Source organism: Mustela nivalis (assembly GCF_964662115.1).
Source record: "Mustela nivalis genome assembly, chromosome: 13".
Classification (NCBI taxonomy): domain Eukaryota; kingdom Metazoa; phylum Chordata; class Mammalia; order Carnivora; family Mustelidae; genus Mustela; species Mustela nivalis.
This window is the reverse complement of record NC_139032.1, coordinates 45,789,396-45,811,009: the sequence shown is the minus strand read 5'-3', so window position 1 is coordinate 45,811,009 and position 21,614 is coordinate 45,789,396. Positions and strand designations below refer to the sequence as shown.

Here is a 21,614-nt window from a genome sequence, read left to right as displayed (position 1 = left end):
TTTCTTTCTTTCTAGATTTTATTTGTTTGACAGAAAGAGATTGAGATTACAAGTAGGCAGAGAGGCAGGCAGAGAGAGAGGGGAAGCAGTCTCCCTGCCGAGCAGAGAGCCGGATGTGGGGCTGGATCTCAGGACCCTGAGACCATGACCTGAGCCGAAGGCAGAGGCTTAACCCATTGAGCCACCCAGGTGCCCCCCCCTCTTAAATTAGAGACACTTGTAAGGTCAGGTGAGATTCCTTATTCCTGATTGACTTCTGATGTCCGTTTGGGGAAGGGTTCCTGAGGAGGGTCAAAGGAGATGTCCAAGTGTTAAAATCCCATCGTCAGTATACCTCTTTATAACCGTAGTTCTACTTGCAGACTGTCTGACCAGCTTTCATGTACATCATCACCATTGTCTAGAAGAAAAATAACTTATCCTTGAATTTCTACACATATATAGTCTTCTTGCATCTTGACGGCCATGCTTACAGTTGGGTATATGGTACTCCTTTTCTCTCTCTCGAAGAGGGAGAGGGAGAGAGAGAATCTTAAGTAGGCCCCATGCCCAGTGCAGGGTCGGATGTGGGGCTCTATCTCACAAGCCTGAGATCATGACCTGAGGTGAAACCAAGAGTCAGACACTTAACTGACTGAGCCATCCACAGACCCTGATGGTGTTCTCTTTTTTAAAGGGAAAGAAAATGGAAGCGGTCTGGAGAATTCTTAGCCCAGGGGCCATGGACCCGAGTCTTATAAAAAAATCCAGGGCTTTACTTGCTTCCTTCTTTACATTTTCATCTCAAAAGTTTATATGACATTTGGGTGTTTCATGGATTAGGTTTCCTGCCTCACTTCAGTCACTTTTTGAGAACTTAAGTGGGCTAGGATCTGTGCTGTGTCTTATATTTACATTATCCTGTTGAATCCTTATACTGGAGGAAAATCCAATGTACGGAGAATTAGAGTAACTCAGTAACCACAGGTAGCCTGGTTAGTCTGAGGTAGAGTCCAGACTGGCACGCACATGTGCCTGAACCCTTGACACTTGATGCTCAGTATCTTCCTGAGGTAAACACTTCTGTCCTTGAATAATGGAAGGAAATACAGATGAAATGCCTGAATATATGGTAATGGGGAAATCTGTTGAATGTCAAACCCCTGATTCAGACAGTGAATGCTTTATGAGGGTCAAAGGAGAAGAGATGATAGTATTTTCTGGTCTGGAAAGGGCACCAAATTTGTGATGAAATTTGAATTTGAACTAGGAGAGGATACTAACAGTAGTATCAATGTGTGTTGGAAGGAATGACAGGAGGATGGGTCAAAGTTGGGAAATGCTGGACATATTTGGGGGGGGCAGTTGGTGCACTTGAATGTCGCACAGGAGCATGGATGGGTGACAAAAGAGGAGGGCTGAAAGGTAGCCGGGAGCCCTGCTGCAGAGGACTTGAGCTGCCACGTCGAGGACGGTGTCACCTTGATGTTCAGCATCTACATTTTTACTTTATGATACTATCAAATGCAGTCTTAACTAGAATAATTTCAGTTGGCTTGTGATTTTGATTTAATCGATAGTCTTATGGTATGAAATCATATTTAGCTTCTTGAGGGTGTCTCTTATTTCCTAAGAACTGGCCTAAATAGTCTTGTCTAATTCTTTTTTGGAGGGGAGGGGGATTGGGGATAGTGACATTATGGGCACCAGTAATACTGGAAGAGTCTGGATTTAGGATTTCCTAAGGAAGGAGGCTGTCATGGCACCTTTTGACAGAGAAATCAGGGTATCTCCAAAAAGTGAAGGGTATAAGGACGGAGTAATTTACATCAAAGGCCTGACCCAGATAGTACTTTTGGTCGGAAACTTTCAAGCTTTGGGTGGTAGGAGCTATCCTCAGTTTCCCTAAAGCTTTGGGGCAGAAGGACAACAACTGAAGTCAAGTTATTAATGATCACGGTGGACTGCGATGAGATGCCGCCATCAAGATTTTAACAAAGAGCTCACAGATTTGCTTTGCCTAGGAAAATTATTGTAGATTCTGGGGAAGTAAAGGCTAGATCAGAGAGGCACATGGGGATTTCGCAAAGGGTGTGAGAAGGGAGCATGATCTAGATAGTAGACTGGGTGTTTTTGGTTTTTGTTTTGGTTTGTTTTGTTTAGTTTTCAAAAGAAAGATGGTCTTTCTGTCTTTTATTCTCCTCTCACCTGTTTTCTCTTTTTAATGTTGCAGTGTGCAAAGATCCACCTTACAAAGTAGAAGAATCTGGGTATGCTGGTTTCATTTTGCCAATTGAGGTTTATTTTAAAAACAAGGTATGTAATCTTTACCCATTAATCTTTCAGTGGAAGATCCTCCATTAAACAGATGATGTTTAAAGTAATTTTGATTCATAAACACTTCTATCACTAGATTATTTGAAAATAAAAGCTAAATTTGTCTTCTAGGAATTTTGGCTATTATTACCCTTAATTATAAAGGAAGTGGCTAAAAAGGATAATTTTAATTCTGTGAAGCCAGGTTATATGAAATTCATTAAACTTTCTTTATTAAGAGAAGAATGATTACCATTTGAAGAAAATTATTATATGTTTGTAAAACAGAAAAGAGAAATTAGGTTTTTTTCAGTGAAATGCTGCTTTTCTCATTTGTATATTTTTAGAATTTTAGACACTTGGAAAGAATAATCTCTCATTTATCTTTAGCTGCCACACACACGGCATACTAAACCATTATATCAGCTTGACATATAGATTCTACTGGATTTAAAAATATATATGTAGCAAAACACACAGACTATATAATATTACAAATTGCTCAACCTCTGTGGAGTTCACTTTTCTTATTTATAAAATGGGGATGGATAAGAGTATCTACCTCATAAGGGGGCTAGGAAGATTAGATACAATATGTCTGTATAGAATATTGAAAATAATGCTTCATGTATAAGTAAGCACTTGGTAGATACCTTTCTTAGTAATACCACTGAAATGTTCTTTTTTTTTATCAAATCAGAATTTGTTGGGATACATTATGTCTGCTCATGTAATATGCCTTCTCATTAATGTATTGACTTTTTTTCTTCTCATTTCAATTTGGATTTCTCTAAACTGGCTTTTAGCATTTTTTATTTGAGAAATTGATACATAATTTGCATATCATCAAATTCATCTTTAAAAAGTGTGCAAGTGTTCGAGTTTTAGCATATTGTGCAAAAATCACCACTATCTAATTTTATGACTTTCTTAGGATTTTCACCAACCCATAATGAAACCCTGTAACTATTAGCAGTATCTCATTCCTCCCATCTCCCGCCCCCGGCAATGATTAATCTACTTCCTTTCTCTATGTAATTTCCTGTTCTGGTGATTTTATGTAAATGTGTGGTCTTCTGTGCCTGGCTTCTTTCACTTAATATGTCTTTGAGGTTTACCACATTATAGGATGCATTGATATGCTCACTATTTTTTTTAAATAACAGAATAACATCCCATTGTATAAATATACCACATTTTGTTCATCAGTTCATAATTTGCTTAACATTTGACTTTCTCCCTTTTTTGGTTACTATGAATAATGCTGTTGTGACTATTCCTACATAAGTTTTTGTGTGGACATACATTTTCAGATCTCTTGGGTATACACCTAGGTGGAGTGGTTGGGTCATATGGTAACTCTGTTTTACTTTTTGAAGAACTGCCAACTATTTTCCAAAATGATTGTACTATTTTACATTCCCATCAGCAGTGGTGGGGAAGGATCCAGTTTCTCCACATCCTGGAAAACACTTGTCATTTTCCATTTTTCAAATTATAGTTATTGTGGTGCATGTGAAATGGTTTTGATATGTATTTGCCTGATGACTTATGGTTTTGAACATCTTTTCACATGCTTGTTGTCCATTTGTTTATTTTCTTTGGAGAAATGACTCTTTAAATCTTTTGTCCATTTTTTAATGTATTGATTTTTAATTAAAGTGGTTGTATTTATGGGGCGGTTCAAGAGCTTTTCTTTCCACCATCCCTGTTTTCAATATTCTAGAACTTTATTTTTTTTATTTTTATAGATCTTATTTATTTGACAGAGAGAAGGGGAGAGCACAAGCAGGAGGAGCCGCAGGCAGAGGGAGAGGGAGAAGCAGGTTCCTTGCTGAGCATGGGCCTGATACGGGGCTTGATCCCAGGACCCAGGGATCATGACTTGAGCCAGAGGCAGACTCTTAACCGACAGAGCCACTCAGGTGCCCCTCAGTATTCTAGAAGTTTAATTAATAAAGATCATGTGGTGCCTTTCTTCCCTCTTGTCACACATCTAGTGTTTTATTTCATCTAGGCATTAGGAAGAGTCTAGCATTTCAAGCCAGAAAATGTGTTGTTCTAAAGTAATTAGGGACTAGACAGTAAGATCTCTTGTGGGAGGCTCATAATGGCTGTACAGTTCTATTCCCGTCTCCTTAAGTCAATTGAACATTGCATTGGCTTCAGTTTGGAAATAATGCTGTAGTGAAGTATCTTCTCTCCCTTTTTTTTTTTAACCTTTTCTGGTCATTTTTACAGGCTATCTTTTCAACAAAAATTTTTTTTTCTGTATTACCCAATTTCCTTTTTTATAGAAATCACCAGAATCTCCTAACACCACACATACATCCATGTACACACACACACACACACACACACACACGGGTTCAGTCTTCTCGGCACTTTGTAGTCATGCCTATGATTCATCTTATTGACTCAGTTTGTGAGGAATTATAGTTTACTAAAAAATGAAGGAAGAAGGAGGCACATGAGATGGAAAGCAGTCATTTCTTTGGGGCCAGTATGAAGTAGACACTTGAGCTGAACACCGTTGAATAGATTTTCTGTTCAGCATCCATATTAGCTTCAGTTTTCTGGGTTTAGATTGTCTTTAAGATTTTATACTTAATAACAATTGCTGTTTTTATAGGTACACAGTGAGACATCTATATTTCAGTGTTTGTGATATGAAAATTAGGCTGTACCAATTAGGCTGTACCTAATTGATCCTATATAGAGATGTGGATCCCTCAATGGTGGGTTAGGAATACACAAAATGCTGTATAGCAGTTAATGTAGCAACATGGATAAGTCTCAGAAACAAGAATCATGACAACTTGAAAGTTACAGAAGTGTAAGTATATGGTTATGATGCCATTTTTATATGTTTTTAGAAGCCACTGAAGCTGAGAATAAATAATGTTCTAGAAATACACATACGTAGCACAAGAGTGTGAATTGAAATGACAGCACGGGAACTAAGTAGCATTGGTTACTGGGGAGGAGCCGTAAAGCAGCTTATATTTATAAAATTGTATCCTTTAGGGGCTCCTGGGCGGCTCAGACAGTTAAGGGTCTGCCTTCAGCTCAGGTCATGATCCCTGGGTCCTGGGATGGAGCCCCACATCAGATTCTCAGCAGGGAGCCTGCTTCTTACTCTCCCTCTGGCTCTCCTCCTGCTTGTGCTTTCTCTCTCCCTTGCTCTCTTTTGCAGATAACTAAGATTTTTATTTATTTATTTGACAGAGATCACAAGTAGGCATAGAGGCAGGCAGAGAGAGAGAGAGGAGGAAGCAGGCTCCTGGCTGAGTGGAGAGCCCGATGCAGGGCTCGATCCCAGGACCCTGGGATCATGACCTGAGCCGAAGGCATAGGCTTTAACCCACTGAGCCACCCAGGTGCCCCTCTCAAATAAAATCTTTAAAAAATAAAATAAAATTGTATCCTTCAAGGAAAAGGTAAACAGTGAAAATGTTAACATCTGCTTAATCTCAGTGGAGGGTACATGGGTGTAGTATTTCAAGTTCTTTTCTGTATGTTACTAATTTTTTAATTAGAATTTATTGCTTTGTCATCTCTTTTCATTTATCTTGGAGTTATTTTATTGTTGTTGTTTTTTAAAAGATTTTATTTATTTATTTGACAGACAGAGATCACAAGTAGGCAGAGAGGCAGGCAGAGAGAGAGGAGAAAGCAGGCCCCCCCACGGAGCAGAGAGCCTGACAGGGCTCGATCCCAGGGATCTGGGATCATGACCTGAGCCGAAGGCAGAGGCTTTAACCCACTGAGCCACCCAGGCCCTGTTGTTGTTTTTTAAGAAACCAAAGTTTTGCTGTATTCTCTGAGCCAGATACATTTCTCTTCTTACTGAAATGATGTGTGGGTAAAAATTTAGGAGTCTGGGCTCTTCCTCCAGAATGTACATTTTATTTCTTTTGAGTCTTTATCATTTTATTCGCCCCTGGAGTTGCTTCAGCTCTGTCTCAAAGAATGAACATCCATTACAGTAATGGTTTATGAAAAGTATTCTTCAGAGTTTTCAGAGAAGATGAGAGAAAGCTGCAGAAAGACTTCCATGTGATCTTGAGGAGAGTCCTGCTACTGTATGTTAAGGACTATATCATCCTGTCCTCAGGTCTATCTCCATCCTTCTGCTTTCCCTGCCTCTAAATAAGCCTGTTTTCAGTTTTGCTCATTTATTTGAGAGGTCAGAGTCATTACCCCAAAAGGGGAGGTAGAGTGTCTGTCAGTGCTGCTTTTCCATTCTTGTATGTTTATTCTCTCTTGTTTTGCATTTGTGTTCAACAGAACAAGCTTCTCTATGAGAATGATGAGTGTTGCAGAAATTAAACCAGTAGGCCCACTGAACCGTACTTGACTGTAGCATTTTAGGTTGAAAGGATACCCGGCTTCTCTCTTTCATTCTGTCCTTAGAGAAGGTACCTGAGTAGATGCCAAGGACTGAAGCGGAACGAGAGGGACGGTTTGATTCTGCCGGAACAGATTTCCACCTCGAGGTGGAAATGTATTAGCTGCGTATATAGAATAGAAGCATACTTTCTTGTTTGCAATTTGAGAAGACTCTTTCCCAAGGTGCATAGATTGACATAATATTGAAGTCTGCCTTCCAAGAAGGAGTTCATTTGGCTAGAACACAAGATTTGTGAGTACGCTTTTCTCTTCTCAAAAGAAAAATCTTTAAAAGAAAATTGCACTCAGGTTCTTAGAAAGACTCATTCTCTGTGGTCCTTACCCTTAGTTTTATGGAAACGTGTTTTTTCTTTTTTTAAATATATATTTAAGTGTTGTGAAGTGATATTGTTATTCATTCTTTTCCTGCTGGTAATGGTTTATATATACATCAATATGTTTTTATTTTTAAAAAAGTATGCAGAATATATATATTTTAAAGATTTTATTATTCATTTGGGAGAGAGAGAGAGAGAGAGCACAGAGGGAGACTGAGAGGGAGAAGCAGACTCCCCGCTGAGCACAGAGCCAGACACGGGGCTTGATCTTGGTATCCCCAAGATCAAACCTGAGCCGAAGGAAGACACTTAACTGACTGAGCCACCCAGTGCCCCTGCAGGAGTATATTTTTTTACTCCATTTAGTCATTATTAACTGTTTGGTACAGCCTTTCCTGATTAACCCCCGTGCACTTGCACAGATAAAATCTATGTCAAGTAGAGATTGGCAGGGGCATAAATATTAAAATATGATATATTTTATAGATCTGTGACTTACCTTTACTCCACTTGGCAGTATTTCCAAATTTGTATTTTTAAACATCTGATTGGTATTCAGTGATATGATATACTCACTTGAAGAGCATTTCATTTTATTTCTACCATTACAAACAATGCTACCACAAACATTTTATCATCTGTATCTGTCTTTGCACACATATTTGACTATTTCTGTAGAAGAGGTTCTTAGAATTACTGGATTAGCATGTTGACTGCCAAATTGTCTTCCCAGAAGGCTCTACAAATTTACAGTCCCAATTATAAGGCAGAAAGCAGTCCTTCTTATGTTTTTAATTAAATTCTAAGGTTGTGTTGACTGTTTTACAGTTTAGAAGAGAGGCAGGTAAATAAAAAATGATCATAATTCAATGTGATAATTACCTTAATAAAGGAATGCTCTAAGAGGAATGTCTAATCCAGATTGGATTGGAAGTATTAGGAAGACTTCAGCAGATTTCATGCTTTAGCTGTGTTTTGAATAATGAGTGCATTAAGCAAGCAAGGCAGGAGAGGTGTGTTGGGAGGGAGTAGAGTGTAGGCGTGGGGAGCAGTACATGTGAAAGGCAAAATGAATGAAATAATGCGAAGTATTGGGAACCTCAAGTGCTACACAATTCCAGGAGCACAGGGTGTCGTGAGAAAACAAAGGAAATGCAGGGAAAGTATTAAAGGAAGATGGTTATTCCAAGGAAGTAGGATTTTATCCTTTGGAAAATGATGAGTCATTAAAGGCATTTATATCAATGAAAGGATGTAATCTGATTTTTCTACTGGGAAGATCACTGCCTTGTCACTGTGGGAGGTAGAATGGGGTGGGTTCAGACATAGGGGAGGTGACCAGGTGAGGAATGATGAAGGTCTAAGCTAAGGCAAAGGTATGGTGACTGGACAAAGGAGCTGAATTTGAGAGTTCCTAAGGGGGAATTCTGAGTAGAAATTGGGAGACTATTTGAGTGTGATGAGTGAAGTGGGAGGAAGAGCTGGGAATTTTTTTTTTGTATTTTTAACTTTGATAAGAAATTAGGACTTCTGCTTGCCAAGATGTAGCGAGTAGGAGAAAGGACAGATAAAGATAAGCTCAAGTTAAGATAACCTGTGACTTTTGGGGCACCTGGGTGGCTCAGTGGGTTGAACTCTGCCTTCAACTCAGGTCATGATCGCAGGGTCCTGGGATTGAGCCCCACGTCGGGCTATCTGCTTTGCGGGGAGCCTGCTTCCTCCCCTCTCTCTCTCTGCCTGCCTCTCTGCCTACTTGTGATTTCTCTCTATGTGTCAAATAAATTAAAAAATCTTTAAATAGAAAAAAAAGATAATCCTGACTTTGCTGTTGCTGTGGGTCAACTCAGTGGAGATGTGGGCAGATTGTGCAACCTGAGTATCTGGCCATCAGGTGGTTGCTGGGCTGGAGGTATGGATAAGGGAGTAACTGTCCTATAGGAAGAAGTGACACCCTGTGAATGTGTGTCAGCTTCTTGGGGAACTTGCCTGCAGTTAAAGGAGGTCTAAGGGTCAGTGACAAGAGATGGGAAGCCTGAAAAGAAGACTGGGAAGGAATGCCAGTTAAGTGTGAGGAAAACCAGGACAGAGGGGTATCCTGATGAAAGAGGGCAAAGACCAGGGTTCATGGCTGCTTGCTAGTGAGCGAATGAGTGGAGACTGATTTGGGGAGGTGTGGACTAGGAGGTGGAAACTGAATTTGTAGTCTGTAATGCTTACATTTTGACAGTTTTAGGTGCTAAGATTTTTGAGTCAAAAAAAGTAGGTTCAAATCACGTTGTTTCATCACAATAGTAATATAACAAATCCTTTTTTTAAAATAAAGAAAGATTTTTTTAGAGTGCATTGGGGAGGGAGGGGTCCAGGGAGAGAGAGAGAGAGAATGCCAGGCAGGCTCCACAGGCAGCGCAGAGTGCGTTGTGGGGCTCTGTTTCAGGATCCTGACATTATGAGCTGAGCCAGAATGAAGAGACAGTTGCTTAACCCTCTGAGCCACCAGGTGCCCCACAAATTTTTCTTTTTTAAAGACAAACATTGCTTTATTTGAATACATCCTCTATTAAAAAACAGAACTACCTCATACATTGCTATTGAGATTTTAAAATGGTGCAGCCACTCTGGAAACGAGTAAGGCAGTTTGTAAAAAATGTTGAAACACGGAGTTACTTTATGATTCAGAGGTTCTGCCCTTAGGTGTTTACCCAAGAGAAATGAAAATACATGTCTGCATAAAAACTTAAACACAGATGTTCATACCAGCACTATTCGCAGTGGCTAAAAAGAAAAAAATACACATGTCTATCCGAGAAGTGAATAAACAGTAACTGGGATACCTCATACAGTGGAATATTATTCAGCCGTAAAAAGGAACGAACTACTGACATATGACAACATGGATGAACCCTGGAAACATCATGGCAAGTGAAAGAAGACAAAGGATTACATATTGTGTATGTTCATATATTTGTATGAAATGCCAAGTCTGCAGAACAGGCACCTTTAGGGAAACTGAAGTAGATTAGTGGTAGGAGGTGATCTAGGATCTGGGGGAATGGGGAGTGACTCCTGATGTATTTGAGTTTTATTTCTGGAATGATGAGAATGTCAATCTAAAATTAGGTGGTGGTGATGGTCTCATAATTCTGTGAATATAGTAAAAACCATTAAATTGTATCCTTTTTTTTTTTTTTAAAGATTTTATTTATTTATTTGACAGAGAGAGATCACAAGTAGGCAGAGAGGCAGGCAGAGAGAGAGAGAGGAGGAAGCAGGCTCCCTGCTGAGCAGAGAGCCTGATGCGGGACTCGATCCCAGGACCCTGAGATCATGACCCGAGCCGAAGGCAGCGGCTTAACCCACTGAGCCACCCAGGCGCCCAAATTGTATCCTTTTAAGGATAGATTTTATGGTCTGTGAATTATTTCTCAATAAAGCAGTTAAAAGTAAACAAAATGGCAAAGCTAATGACAAATAAAAGAAAATGGTAACCCTTCACAGAGATGGTTAATATTTGTAACACAGAGGCGTTTTTATATAAAGTAATGCAACAAATTCCAGTGCTTTAATTTCCATACCTGGGAAACAGGGCTCACAGTTGACCTAGAGGCGAGCTATGAGGAGAATTAAATGAGATAACTGTTAACATTCGTATTAGTCACTGTCATTATTCTTAGTCTTCATTGCACCTGGGATGCTTAAGAATCTGTGTGTAGAGAGGTTTAAGTGTTAGCTAACTACGGTAGTAGCTCGAGAGTAGAACTTGAGTATCGTGAAATTCTGATGATTGCGTTCTTGTGGATCTGATGCTGTTTCCTCCTCCTGGTTCATTTCACAGATGTTTATTGGATTTCTGCTATGCACAGGTGCTAAGCTAATTGTCAAGGATGCAAGGATGATTCAACCATTGCTCCTGCTTTCAAGATTTTTTTTTTTTTTAAAGATTTTATTTATTTATTTGACAGAGAGAAATCACAAGTAGGCAGAGAGGCAGGCAGAGAGAGAGGAGGAAGCAGGCTCCCTGCTGAGCAGAGAGCCCGATGTGGGACTCGATCCCAGGACCCTGAGATCATGACCTGAGCCGAAGGCAGCAGCTTAACCACTGAGCCACCCAGGCGCCCAAGATTTTTTTTTTTTTAAAAACAAGTTTAATGAAGCCATTGAACATGATACTGGGGAAACATTCAAATATTACATAATACATTCGTAATTAAACTGGTTAGCAACTGAGGCACAGAAAATCAGGGTTAAAGCAAAATAAGCTTTCAAAAGAAAACAGTTTAAGTGTCAAAAAACTGAAAGCCTCTTTGAGAAAACTGATGACAGTGTCAAAGTTTTTGTGTTTTTTAAAAAATTTTCTTATTTCTTTTATTATTTCTTTCCTTATTTTACTGTTATGTTAGTCACCATACAATACATCATTTTTTAATTTAATTTAATTTGTGTCTGTGTTTGTATTCCAGAATTCATTGTTTATGCACCACACCCAGTGCTCCATGCAATATGTGCCCTCCTTAATACCCACTTCCAGGCTCACCCAACCCCCCATCCTCCTCCCCTCCCAAACCCTCAGTTTGTTTCTCAGAGTCCACAGTCTCTCATGGTTAAGTAGGATAAAGGGAAAGACAGGATGCTTACCCTAAGATGTGGCAAGGAGAAGAGAGACGCTCACAGGGCAGAGGCGAGGCAGCGGGAAATTGGGAGTGGAGTCCTAGGAATCCGTCCCCAAAGTGAAACCTGAGTGGAGAAGGAGGAGTACAAGTTGTCCAAGTGACAAAAAGGTGGAGGAATGGAGGTGGGCAATGAGGGTGGTAACGCGAAGCAGGGGTGAAACTCAGAGCTAGCCTAGAACATAAGGGATGCTGGGAATACCCAACAGCATGTGTTTGCTGCACCAGGAGATGGGTAGATGTTGTGTAGCGGGATGATGAGCGGAGAGCCAGGTTCTGAAAGCCTTTCTTAGGAGGCCTTCAAGTGAGCTTTGATTTTTATCCTAATGGCAGTTGGCAACTTTTAAAGTGCGTGTTTTTTTTTTTTTTTTAAGATTCTGTTTGTTTATTTGACAGAGACCACGAGAGAGGGAGCACAAGCAGGGGGGAGTGGGAGTGGGAGAAGCAGGCTTGTTGCAGAGCGGGGAGCCCAAAGTGGGGCTCGATCCCAGGACCTGAGCTGAAGGCAGACCCTTATCTACTGAGCCACCCAGGTGCCCCAGCTTTTTAAGTTTTAATCAAGCTGTGGAGTGGCTAGATTTTTGTTCCATGTGGATAATTTTGAGGCCTGGATGAAGGAGGAATTGAAGATCAATCTGTTCTGAAGTAGGAAGACCTGCTAGAGAAAGGAGCTTATTATAGTTTGGGCAGTGAGAAGAGTTACAGGTTAGAGGGTTTGTTAGAGAAATATTTAGGAGAGAAAATGGCAGTTGTTGCTAATGGGTGGAGGGGGTGGAGAGGGAAAGGGAGGAAGTGGCTTCAGGAGTATCTTCGGTTTCTAGTTGGGTGGCTGTGTTGGTGGTGCTGTACCACTTGAGATATTACAGGAAAAATGATGAGTTGGTTCTCTCAGAAAACAAGACACTGATTCATTAGGTATTTGCTTTTTGCTTTGTAGATAGTCCCATGATAATTTTCTTTTTCCAGGTCTTTGACACAATAGCTGTTGGATACCTGGGTCTTTTCTGTTTTTTCTGAAGAATGAAACTTTGCTTTCAAAATTTATATGTGCTTAACTCTTCTCTTTTCTTTCTCATTTTTTTTTTTTAAATCTCTAGGAAGAACCTAAGAAAGTCCGCTTTGATTATGACTTATTCCTGCATCTTGAAGGCCATCCACCAGTGAATCACCTCCGCTGTGAAAAGCTAACTTTCAACAACCCCACAGAGGAGTTTAGAAGAAAGTTGCTGAAGGCAGGAGGGGTAAGTGGGCACTGCCTTGTGAAAAACCTTCATATCAAAAACTAGTTGCTACTGTGTTAAGAGGTATCCTAGTGTTTTGAGAGAGGTGAGAGAGAGGAAGGACCTTAATGACTTAGCTATGGACTCCTGGTTTGGGAGGAAGAGGTAAGCCAACACGAATATTTTAAGTAGGTCTGAATCTGAAATTCCATTGTTTCTAAGAATAACTTGATAGTCTGTGCAACTCCAATCTATTTTAACAAAAAGCCGAAAACAATAAACTTTCCTCAGTTAAGGATAGTGTCTGAACTTTGTCATACCAGTTTATAGAAACTTTTAGGTAAATTTGAAAGTCCTGTTTAAAATTATATAAAAAGAGGAATGCTTGGGTGGCTCAGTTGTGTTAAGCGTCTGCCTTCGGCTCAGGGCGTGGTCCCAGCGTCCTGGGATGGAGTCCCATATCAGGCTCCTTGCTAGGCAGGGAGCCTGCTTCTCCCTCTGCCTCTGCCTGCCATTCTGTTTGCCTGTGCCCACTCTCTCTCTGACCTAAATAAATAAATAAAATAAAAATAAAATAATATAAAAAGAGGTTGTTGTCCAGATTTTCTTGTGAAAAATTAATAGAAAAGGTATAGTCATTCATATGACAGGCTTGGGTATTTAAATGCACATTTTTGTTTATTTGAATTGTGTGTAGGTAAAAGATGGATCTTTCTTTCTTTCTTTCTTTCTTTCTTTTTTCTTTTAAGATTTTATTTATTTGAGATAGAAAGAGAAGGAGAGAGAGCATGAGCAGGGGAGGTTCAGAGGCATAGGGAGGAGGAGAAGCAGACTCCCTGCTGAGTAGGGAGCCTAACACGGGGCTCGATCCCAGGACTCTGGGATCATGACCTGAGCTGAAGGCAGACACTTAGCTGGCTGAGCCACCCAGGTGCCCCGGATTTCTTTCTTTCTATCTATCTATTTATAAAAGATCATAGTAGCCAAGTTTTGCTTGTGTGATTTGGCTTGGTTGGGGAACAAGGGGTTTTCTACAGATAATAAAGCGTGGAGTACTTGCTTACTGACTCGTGAAAGTCTGCAGTGGGCACCGTTGGGACCATCATCTTCATTCCACTTCATGTGAACTTCCTGTGTCATCTTCTGTGGGCAGTTCTGACCCTGTAAAATGTTAAAATATGTTCTTTATTTCAGAATTTCCTTCACTTCGTTTTCCTGGAAGGTTTTTGATAGCTTTGCCTCAATGCACGTATCATATGTGTAAACATGTGTGGACCATAACTTTGCAAAATGCCTCATTTCTCCTATAAGCTCTATCTGAGGGCTATGCAGGGAAGAGTTTGGCTTTATACAGCACGGGAATTTTTTCCCTTTATTGAAACCCCTTTCAGTGGGGTTAGAGACAACCATTTTGAGATGTGGATCCTCTCATAAGAAAATCACCCATATGTTCACTTCTGTGAACTTTTTGGTTCATGTAGAACTTGTGGAGTCCCATTTTTTGGAATCTTTTTTTTGCCAAGCACCCATCCGTTCAGTTGAAATACTAATGCATTTGAAGCATTGTAAGTCCCTTTACCACATTTCATTCAGCACTCTGAATAAAATGGTATTTGTCATAAATACCATCTCATGGTTTGTTTTTTTTTTAAAGATTTTATTTATTTATTTGACAGAGATCACAAGTAGGCAGAGAGGCAGGCAGAGAAAGAGAGAGAGGGAAGCAGGCTCCCCGCTGAGCAGAGAGCCCGATGCGGGACTCGATCCCAGGACCCTGAGATCATGACCTGAGCCGAAGGCAGAGGCTTAACCCACTGAGCCACCCAGACGCCCCCATCTCATGGTATTTTTGTCTTTATTTGTCTTAATGTACTGTGTCAGTACATTATGGGTTAAATAGGTTATTGGGCCAGCTTTGGAAATGAGCCACCACGTACAGTACTTTATGGGGAAATGTATCTTCATGAAGAAACGGCCTTTTGTGATACAACTCATTTTCCTTTTTTTTTTTTTTTTTTTTAATTTACTTATTTTAGGGGAGAGTGAACAAGCATGAGTGGGGGAGGGGCAGTGAAAGGGAGGGAGAGAGAGAATCGTTAAGCAGACTCCCTGCTGAGCAGGGAGCCAGATATGGGGCCTGATCTTAAGGCCCTGAGATCATGACCTGAGCTGAAATCAAGAGTCAGATACTTAACTGCCTGAGGTACCCAGGCACCCTTGTAATATGACTCATTTTTAAACTTAGAGATTTATTATATATTTATTAAGGAATGGTGTTTTTTAAAAAAACCTGTTTTATTCTTTTTATAGTTATCAAAACCACAGTGTTGATGCTATTTACCTCTGGCTATGCCCTTAAAAATGAACTGGTCCATTCCTGGTTATCTACCCAACAAAAATGAAAACACTAGTTTGAAAAGATGTATGTGCTCTTATGTTTATTGCAGCATTATTTACAATAGCCAAGAAGCACGCTATGTGTCCATTGATAGACGAATGGGTAAAGAAGATGTGCTATATATACGTAATGGGATATTACTTTGCAGTAAAGGAAGAATGAAATCCTGCCAAGAGGATTTCATCGGATGGACCTCGTAGATGGATATTCTGCTAAGTGTAGTAAGTCAGACAGAGAAAGACAAATACCATGATTTTACTCATATTTGGAATCTCAAAAACAAGTCAAAGACAAATACCATGACTTTACTTATATATGGAATGAAAAAAACTGGCAACCAACCAACCAAACAAAATAAAACCAACAGAAACAGACTTGCAAATACAGAGAACAAATTTTGTTGGTCACCAGAGGGGAGGAGGGTAGGGGACTGGTGAAAAATATGAAGGGGATTAAGAGGTACAGCCTTCTAGTTATAAAGTCAATAAGTCATGGGAATGAAAATAGAGTGTAGGGAATTTAGTCAGTAGGACTGTGATAAATGTATATGGCAACAGATACACTTATCATGGCGAGCATTTCATAATGTAGATAGCTGGCGAATTACTATGTTGTACACCTGAAACTAAGGTGATATTGTCAGTCAACAATTGAGTCCTGATGCAGGACTCAATCCTGGGACTTTGGGATCATATCCTGAGCTGAAGACCAGCTGAGCCACCAGGTGCTGTAGAATTAAAAAAAAAAAAAAAAAAAAAAGAGCTGGTCTATTTAAAATCCTGATTGTTATTATTTCCGTTTTATGATGTTGGCATTTTATGCTTCTCATTATTCCTCTTGGCTGTGTCTTCAGGTGGGTGATCAGAGCCTGTGGATTCTGGAGCTTGAATATGTCAGGCTTCTGATAAGAGTCGTAGGAAAGAGTAAATACGACACAAGAACTTTATAAAACACTTCTTAGTCCCAGAGTACTCAGGGCTTGCTGGCCCGCTGGAGAAGGGGTTACAGGTCACTGATAATACAGATGAGTGCGTTGTCGATAAGGTCTCGGGTAGAGTTCTCTCTCCCTCTTCTCAGCTTTATCTCAGAACTGTCCTCCTTGACTCTCCTTCGTTGTATTTTTTGGAGGGCAATTTGAAGCCTGCGGATTTTTTTCTGTTAGACTTGGATTGTGTCTTGACACCTCTAAAATAGGTTGAAATGTGAACTGTTCAGGCATATCAGTTACTTAACAAAAATTCTTTAAGAGACTGATGCCAGTGGATTTTGGGGTAAAATTAAAATTTGAAAATGTGTTTGAAATAATAGAAATTCTCTAGATTCTGTCCAGGTAGTACGGGAAAATTAGTCTTTTATGGAAATCTGGGCATCTGTAGACTAATGAACATTTTTTTGGCTGCCTAGATTTTTGTCTACCTTGTATTGTTTTTGCCTGATATGTAAATATTTATCATTGTCTTGATATTAATGCAGACTGCTATAGTGTTACTAATTTATGAACCATTTTGATTTTATTAGAAATATTCTTTCTTTCTTTCTTCTTCTTCTTCTTCTTTTTTTTTTTTTTTAAGATTTTATTTATTTATTTGAGAGAGAGAGTGAGAAAGCTTGAGCAGGGAGAAGGTCAGAGGGAGAAGTAGACTCCCCATGGAGCCGGGAGCCTGATGCAGGACTCAATCCTGGGACTCTGGGATCATATCCTGAGCTGAAGAGCCACCAGGCGCTGTTGAAATCTTTCTTTTAAGCTCTATTAACATCATTGACATGCATATACCATTGTATAAGTTTAAGATGTATTGATTTGACACACTTGTATATTGCAGAAAGATCACTCCCATAGTATTAGCTATCACCTCCGTCACGTTACATAATTACCATTTCTTTTTTGGTGAAAACATTTAAGATCTACACTCTTAATAATTTTAAAATACACTGTATGATAATATTAATTATAATTGCCATATATACTTGCTTTCCATTGCATTCCACTTGCTCCTCTTATAAGTGACCGTTCGTCCTGTTTGACCAGCATCTCCTCCCTTCCCCCACTCTCCAGCACCTGGTAGCTGCCATTCTAGTCTCAGTTTCTAGGAGTTCAGCTTTTTAAGATTTCACATATAAGTGATATCATAGAGTATCTGTCTTTCTCAGTCTGACTTTCACTTAGTGTAATGCTTTCAAGTTTCTCCCATGTTGTCACCAATGGCACGATGTCCTTTCTCAGGGCTGAATAATACTCCATTATTCTGTCGATTCACTTAGGTTGTTTCCACATCTTAGCTATTGTGAATAGTGCTGCTGTGGACATAGAAGCACAGATATCTTTTCAGTATGCTGGTTTTATTTCCTTTGTTTAAACACACATACACGCACACACGCACTTGGGATTGCTGGATCCTATGGATCTTCTGTTTTTAATTTTTTGAGGAACCTCTATATATTGTTTTCCATAGTGGCTGTACCAGTGTACAGTCCCACCAACATTGCATTGAGGATTTTATTTTTTTCCACATCCTCTCCAATACTTATCATTTCTTATCATTTTGATAATAGCCTATCTAACAAGTGTGAGGTGATCTTTCTCAGGGGCAAAATCGTGATTTTATTTTGCATTTCCCTGATGATTAATGATCTTAAGTACCTTTTTATGTACCTGTTGGCCATCGTGTATCTTCTTAGGCAGATTTTTTAAAATCAGGCTGTAGTTTCTGCCATATGAATTCTTTATATATTTGGGATATTAACCCCTTAGATGATTTGCAAATACTTTCCTCTGTAGGTTTCCTTTTTCATTTTGTGTCTGATTTCCCTTGCTTTGCAGAAGCTTTTTGTTTGATGTAATTGTACTTGTTTATTTTTTATTTTGTTGCCTTTGTTTTGATGTTTATTAGAACTCTTGTTATGACTATGTCTCTTCAGATAAATCCCCCCCCCCCCCCCGCCGGATTTTAGGGCAAAGAGGGGTGCTAAGTTTCTTACACTTAAACATTACATGTGTGATATAGATGTTTATATTCTGTCTTTACAGGAAAATCTCAATCCCATATCATACATATCTACTGTGTGAAATCATTATAGCATGAGGCATGAAAGAGTAAACCTACTGTTTGGGCTCTGGGTCCTTCTCCTGACTTTCTTTTAAACCAAAAGTACATAACACTATTAAAAGTTGAACTTGGTGGGGCACCTGGGTGGCTCAATGGATTAAAGCCTCTGCCTTCACCTCAGGTCATGTTTCTAGGGTCCCGGGATCAAGCCCCGCATCAGGCTCTCTGCTGAGCAGGGAGCCTGCTTCCTCCTCTCTCTCTTCTGCCTCTCTGCCTGCTTGTGATCTCTGTCAAATATATAAATAAAATCTTAAAAAAAAAAAAAGTTGAACTTGGCTTTTCAAGAGATCAGAAAGGTTGTTTTTAGAGGTAGTAGCATCTTAGAAAAATGCTTTTAACTATTAGAAGAAAATAATTCCAAAGAGCTTTCTGCCAGAAGATCTTGAAAGATTTTAGATTTTTTTTTCTACTTTAGAATCTATAAACCAATATGTCATAAACTACATGACAACTTTTTTCTTGAGACAGGTGTTCCCACAACATTCCTTTTTTCCTCTGGATTTCTTCCTCTTTTTTTTTTTTTTTTTTTTAAGTGTTGAAGCTCATTCTAAATAGTCTCAAAGAAATGTACTCTTCTGTTGAATAGCAGTAGTTTTACATATATATATTTATATAGTATATATTTCGGATATTTTGCTTTAAAAGAAAAAAATAGTAACTTTTGAGGGAAGGACACTTTTGTAATGAAGCATTGTTCTCTGAGAATATTGGACTACAGAATGATTTCATTTTCAAGACCCTAAATGAGAGACCTTATTGGAACTGCTATAGGGAACTTGTAGATTTGGTTTAGGATCTAGCCCCTGTCAGGCCTTAAGTAAAAGACAGAAGGCAGGGGTCTGGACATACAAAAGAACAACCTGGGAGCTCCTGAGAGGAGATTGCTTTTATTTTGAGATCTTATTCTATTTTTTGTTTGGTAGGAAGGGTAGAGACCATGAGCAATAAACTTTTGAGGGTAAGACATGATGTAGTCTATTTGTCCTTGGATTTTAAACAAAAGGACCAAATATACCCCATTGGGAAGCACCTCTGAATTCCGCTGAGAATTTCTACTTTTTTTTTTTTTTTAATTTGACAGACAGAGGTCACAAGTAGGCAGAGAGAGGGGGAAGCAGGCTCCCTGCTGAGCAGAGAGCCCGATGCGGGGCTTGATCCCAGGACCCTTGGAATCATGACCTGAGCCTAAGGCAGAGGCTTTAACCCACTGAGCCACTCAGGTGCCCCTCTACTTTTTGTATAAAATGTTAAATCCTTTTTGAATGATTTTCAAAATGCTGTTTAGGATTTCGGGTTTTTTTTTTTTTTTTTTTTAAAGATTTTTGATCACAATAGATGAATTTATTTTTACTGATCACTTTCTTAGTAGCTAGAATTCAATCCTACTGAAAAAAATGCTGAGGGGCTTGACATCTATTACGTTTGACTGAAAGATGAGTTTTTCTTTTGGGTGTTGGCAGTTAAGATGCAGATATCGTGTACCTATAGCTGAAAGTCGTCATTCTCCTAACAGCTCTCTGGGGATTCCTGTGAGGAGGGAGTGTGATACCATTGGAAAAAGTTTTAAAATCAGGTAGACTTAAATAAAAAGCTCGTCTTTGCCATCTTCTAGCTGAAAAAAATGATGACATCTCTTTGAATCTCAGTTTGTCAGCTGTGAAATGGGTGAGACTGTGTTTTCTTCAGTGGGAATGTCCAAACATTAAATTCCAGTTTGGTTAGCAGATACCCGACCCCTTGGTTCTTTTTCCTTTGTTGGTTTAGAAAATCAACAGATCTTTAACCACATTTACGTCAAGCATTAAATGACTATGAGAAAGATTTGCTCTGTGGCATAAGGCGCTCTAGATTTAGTCATAGGAAGCCGTCTTTACTATCGGTGAGTGTGACTCGCATACTGGTGGACCTGTGTTGGATTTAAAGGATAGTAGCCCATGGTATCTCCCTTCAAGGAGTTTAACTCTGGCAGCTTATATTTTGCTTATATAAAGATTTTATTTATTTATTTGACTGACAGAGATCACAAGCAGGCAGAGAGGCAGGCAGAGAGAGAGGAGGAAGCAGGCTCCCTGCTGAGCAGAGAGCCGGATGTGGGTGGGGCTCCATCCCAGGACCCTGAGATCATGACCTGAGCGGAAGGCAGCGACTTAACCCACTGAGCCACCCAGGCACCCTATTTTGCTTATATAAAGTGAAATGAAGATCTGTTCAGATCTGTTCTTTTTTTTAAGATGTAAGATTTCATTAGAGAAATTACTAGTTTTCATCATTGTTCTTAATTCTGAATTTCTAGCAGATCTAATAAGGCTTCTTAAAGCCCTTAGAAGATTTCCTAAGTAGTATGTTCAGCACGGTGGTTGTATCCTTATGCTTCTGGGGAGAAAGCACAAAAGGGACAAGTATCTTTGGAGAATCGAGTTTATGTTACAGCTGCTCCCCTGTTTTTGGCCTGGAAATCAAATGGTCTGCTGTGGTTCTGTTGTTCTTTATGGAATGGTGGTAGGATACTGGTAGATTTTTTTTTTTTTTTTTTGTCTTGCTTGCTTGCTTTCCTCAATTAAACAGGCCAAAGTCTAAACATGTTGTTCAGTCTATTTCTGAATCACTGGCAAGCAGTTAATTTTGAGGACTGAAAATTAAAACTAACCACAGCAGTTGTTAAAACTAGGGTTTCTATAGGCAGAAATCCAATTCCGTTCAGACACCACCTGTTTCAATAGGACATTTCAGACGCCCATTTGGCAGGCGTTGCTGGAGAAGACATGGGGAACATGCTTTCAGTCTGTGTTAAGTCTGCAGCATAATGTAGTCCTGCTTCTCGGAGTGACAGTTACATTTATATATGATACGTTTTTGCAAGGAATAAATTGGAATCTTTCTGAAACACTGCTTGCTGTGAAGTGGCATTCAAGTCCACGGCAGATCCCACCAAGGGGTTTTGGTTATTAAAGGATCAGAGGGAGCTCTTGATAAGGAACGTTCCCCGATGCAGCTGTGCCAGCCATCTGAACATAGCATTTTATTGCAGGGTTCTGGAATGAATCTTGTCTGGGGCCCTTTAGTATTTCCTTTTGTAGGGCGATTTAGAACATTTTGAATTTCTAAACAGTGTAGATCACGTTCTCCCCTCCCCTCACCAAACTTTACGTTGTTTTTTGAAATAGGTAAATACCCACATCATACAAAGTGACGTACAGTCA

General features: G+C 39.6%; 1 protein-coding gene across 2 annotated transcripts in view; it reads left to right on the top strand.

Annotated features, from left to right (window-relative positions):
* MLLT3 (MLLT3 super elongation complex subunit) overlaps window positions 1–21,614 on the top strand; it is a 277,750-nt gene that overhangs the window by 151,781 nt on the left and 104,355 nt on the right. For both annotated transcript variants that reach the window (XM_082695376.1, XM_082695377.1), the window contains exons 3-4: window positions 2,213–2,295; window positions 12,787–12,930. In XM_082695376.1, coding sequence (XP_082551502.1) covers window positions 2,213–2,295; window positions 12,787–12,930 — 227 coding nt within the window. The remainder of the gene's footprint in view (window positions 1–2,212; window positions 2,296–12,786; window positions 12,931–21,614) is intronic.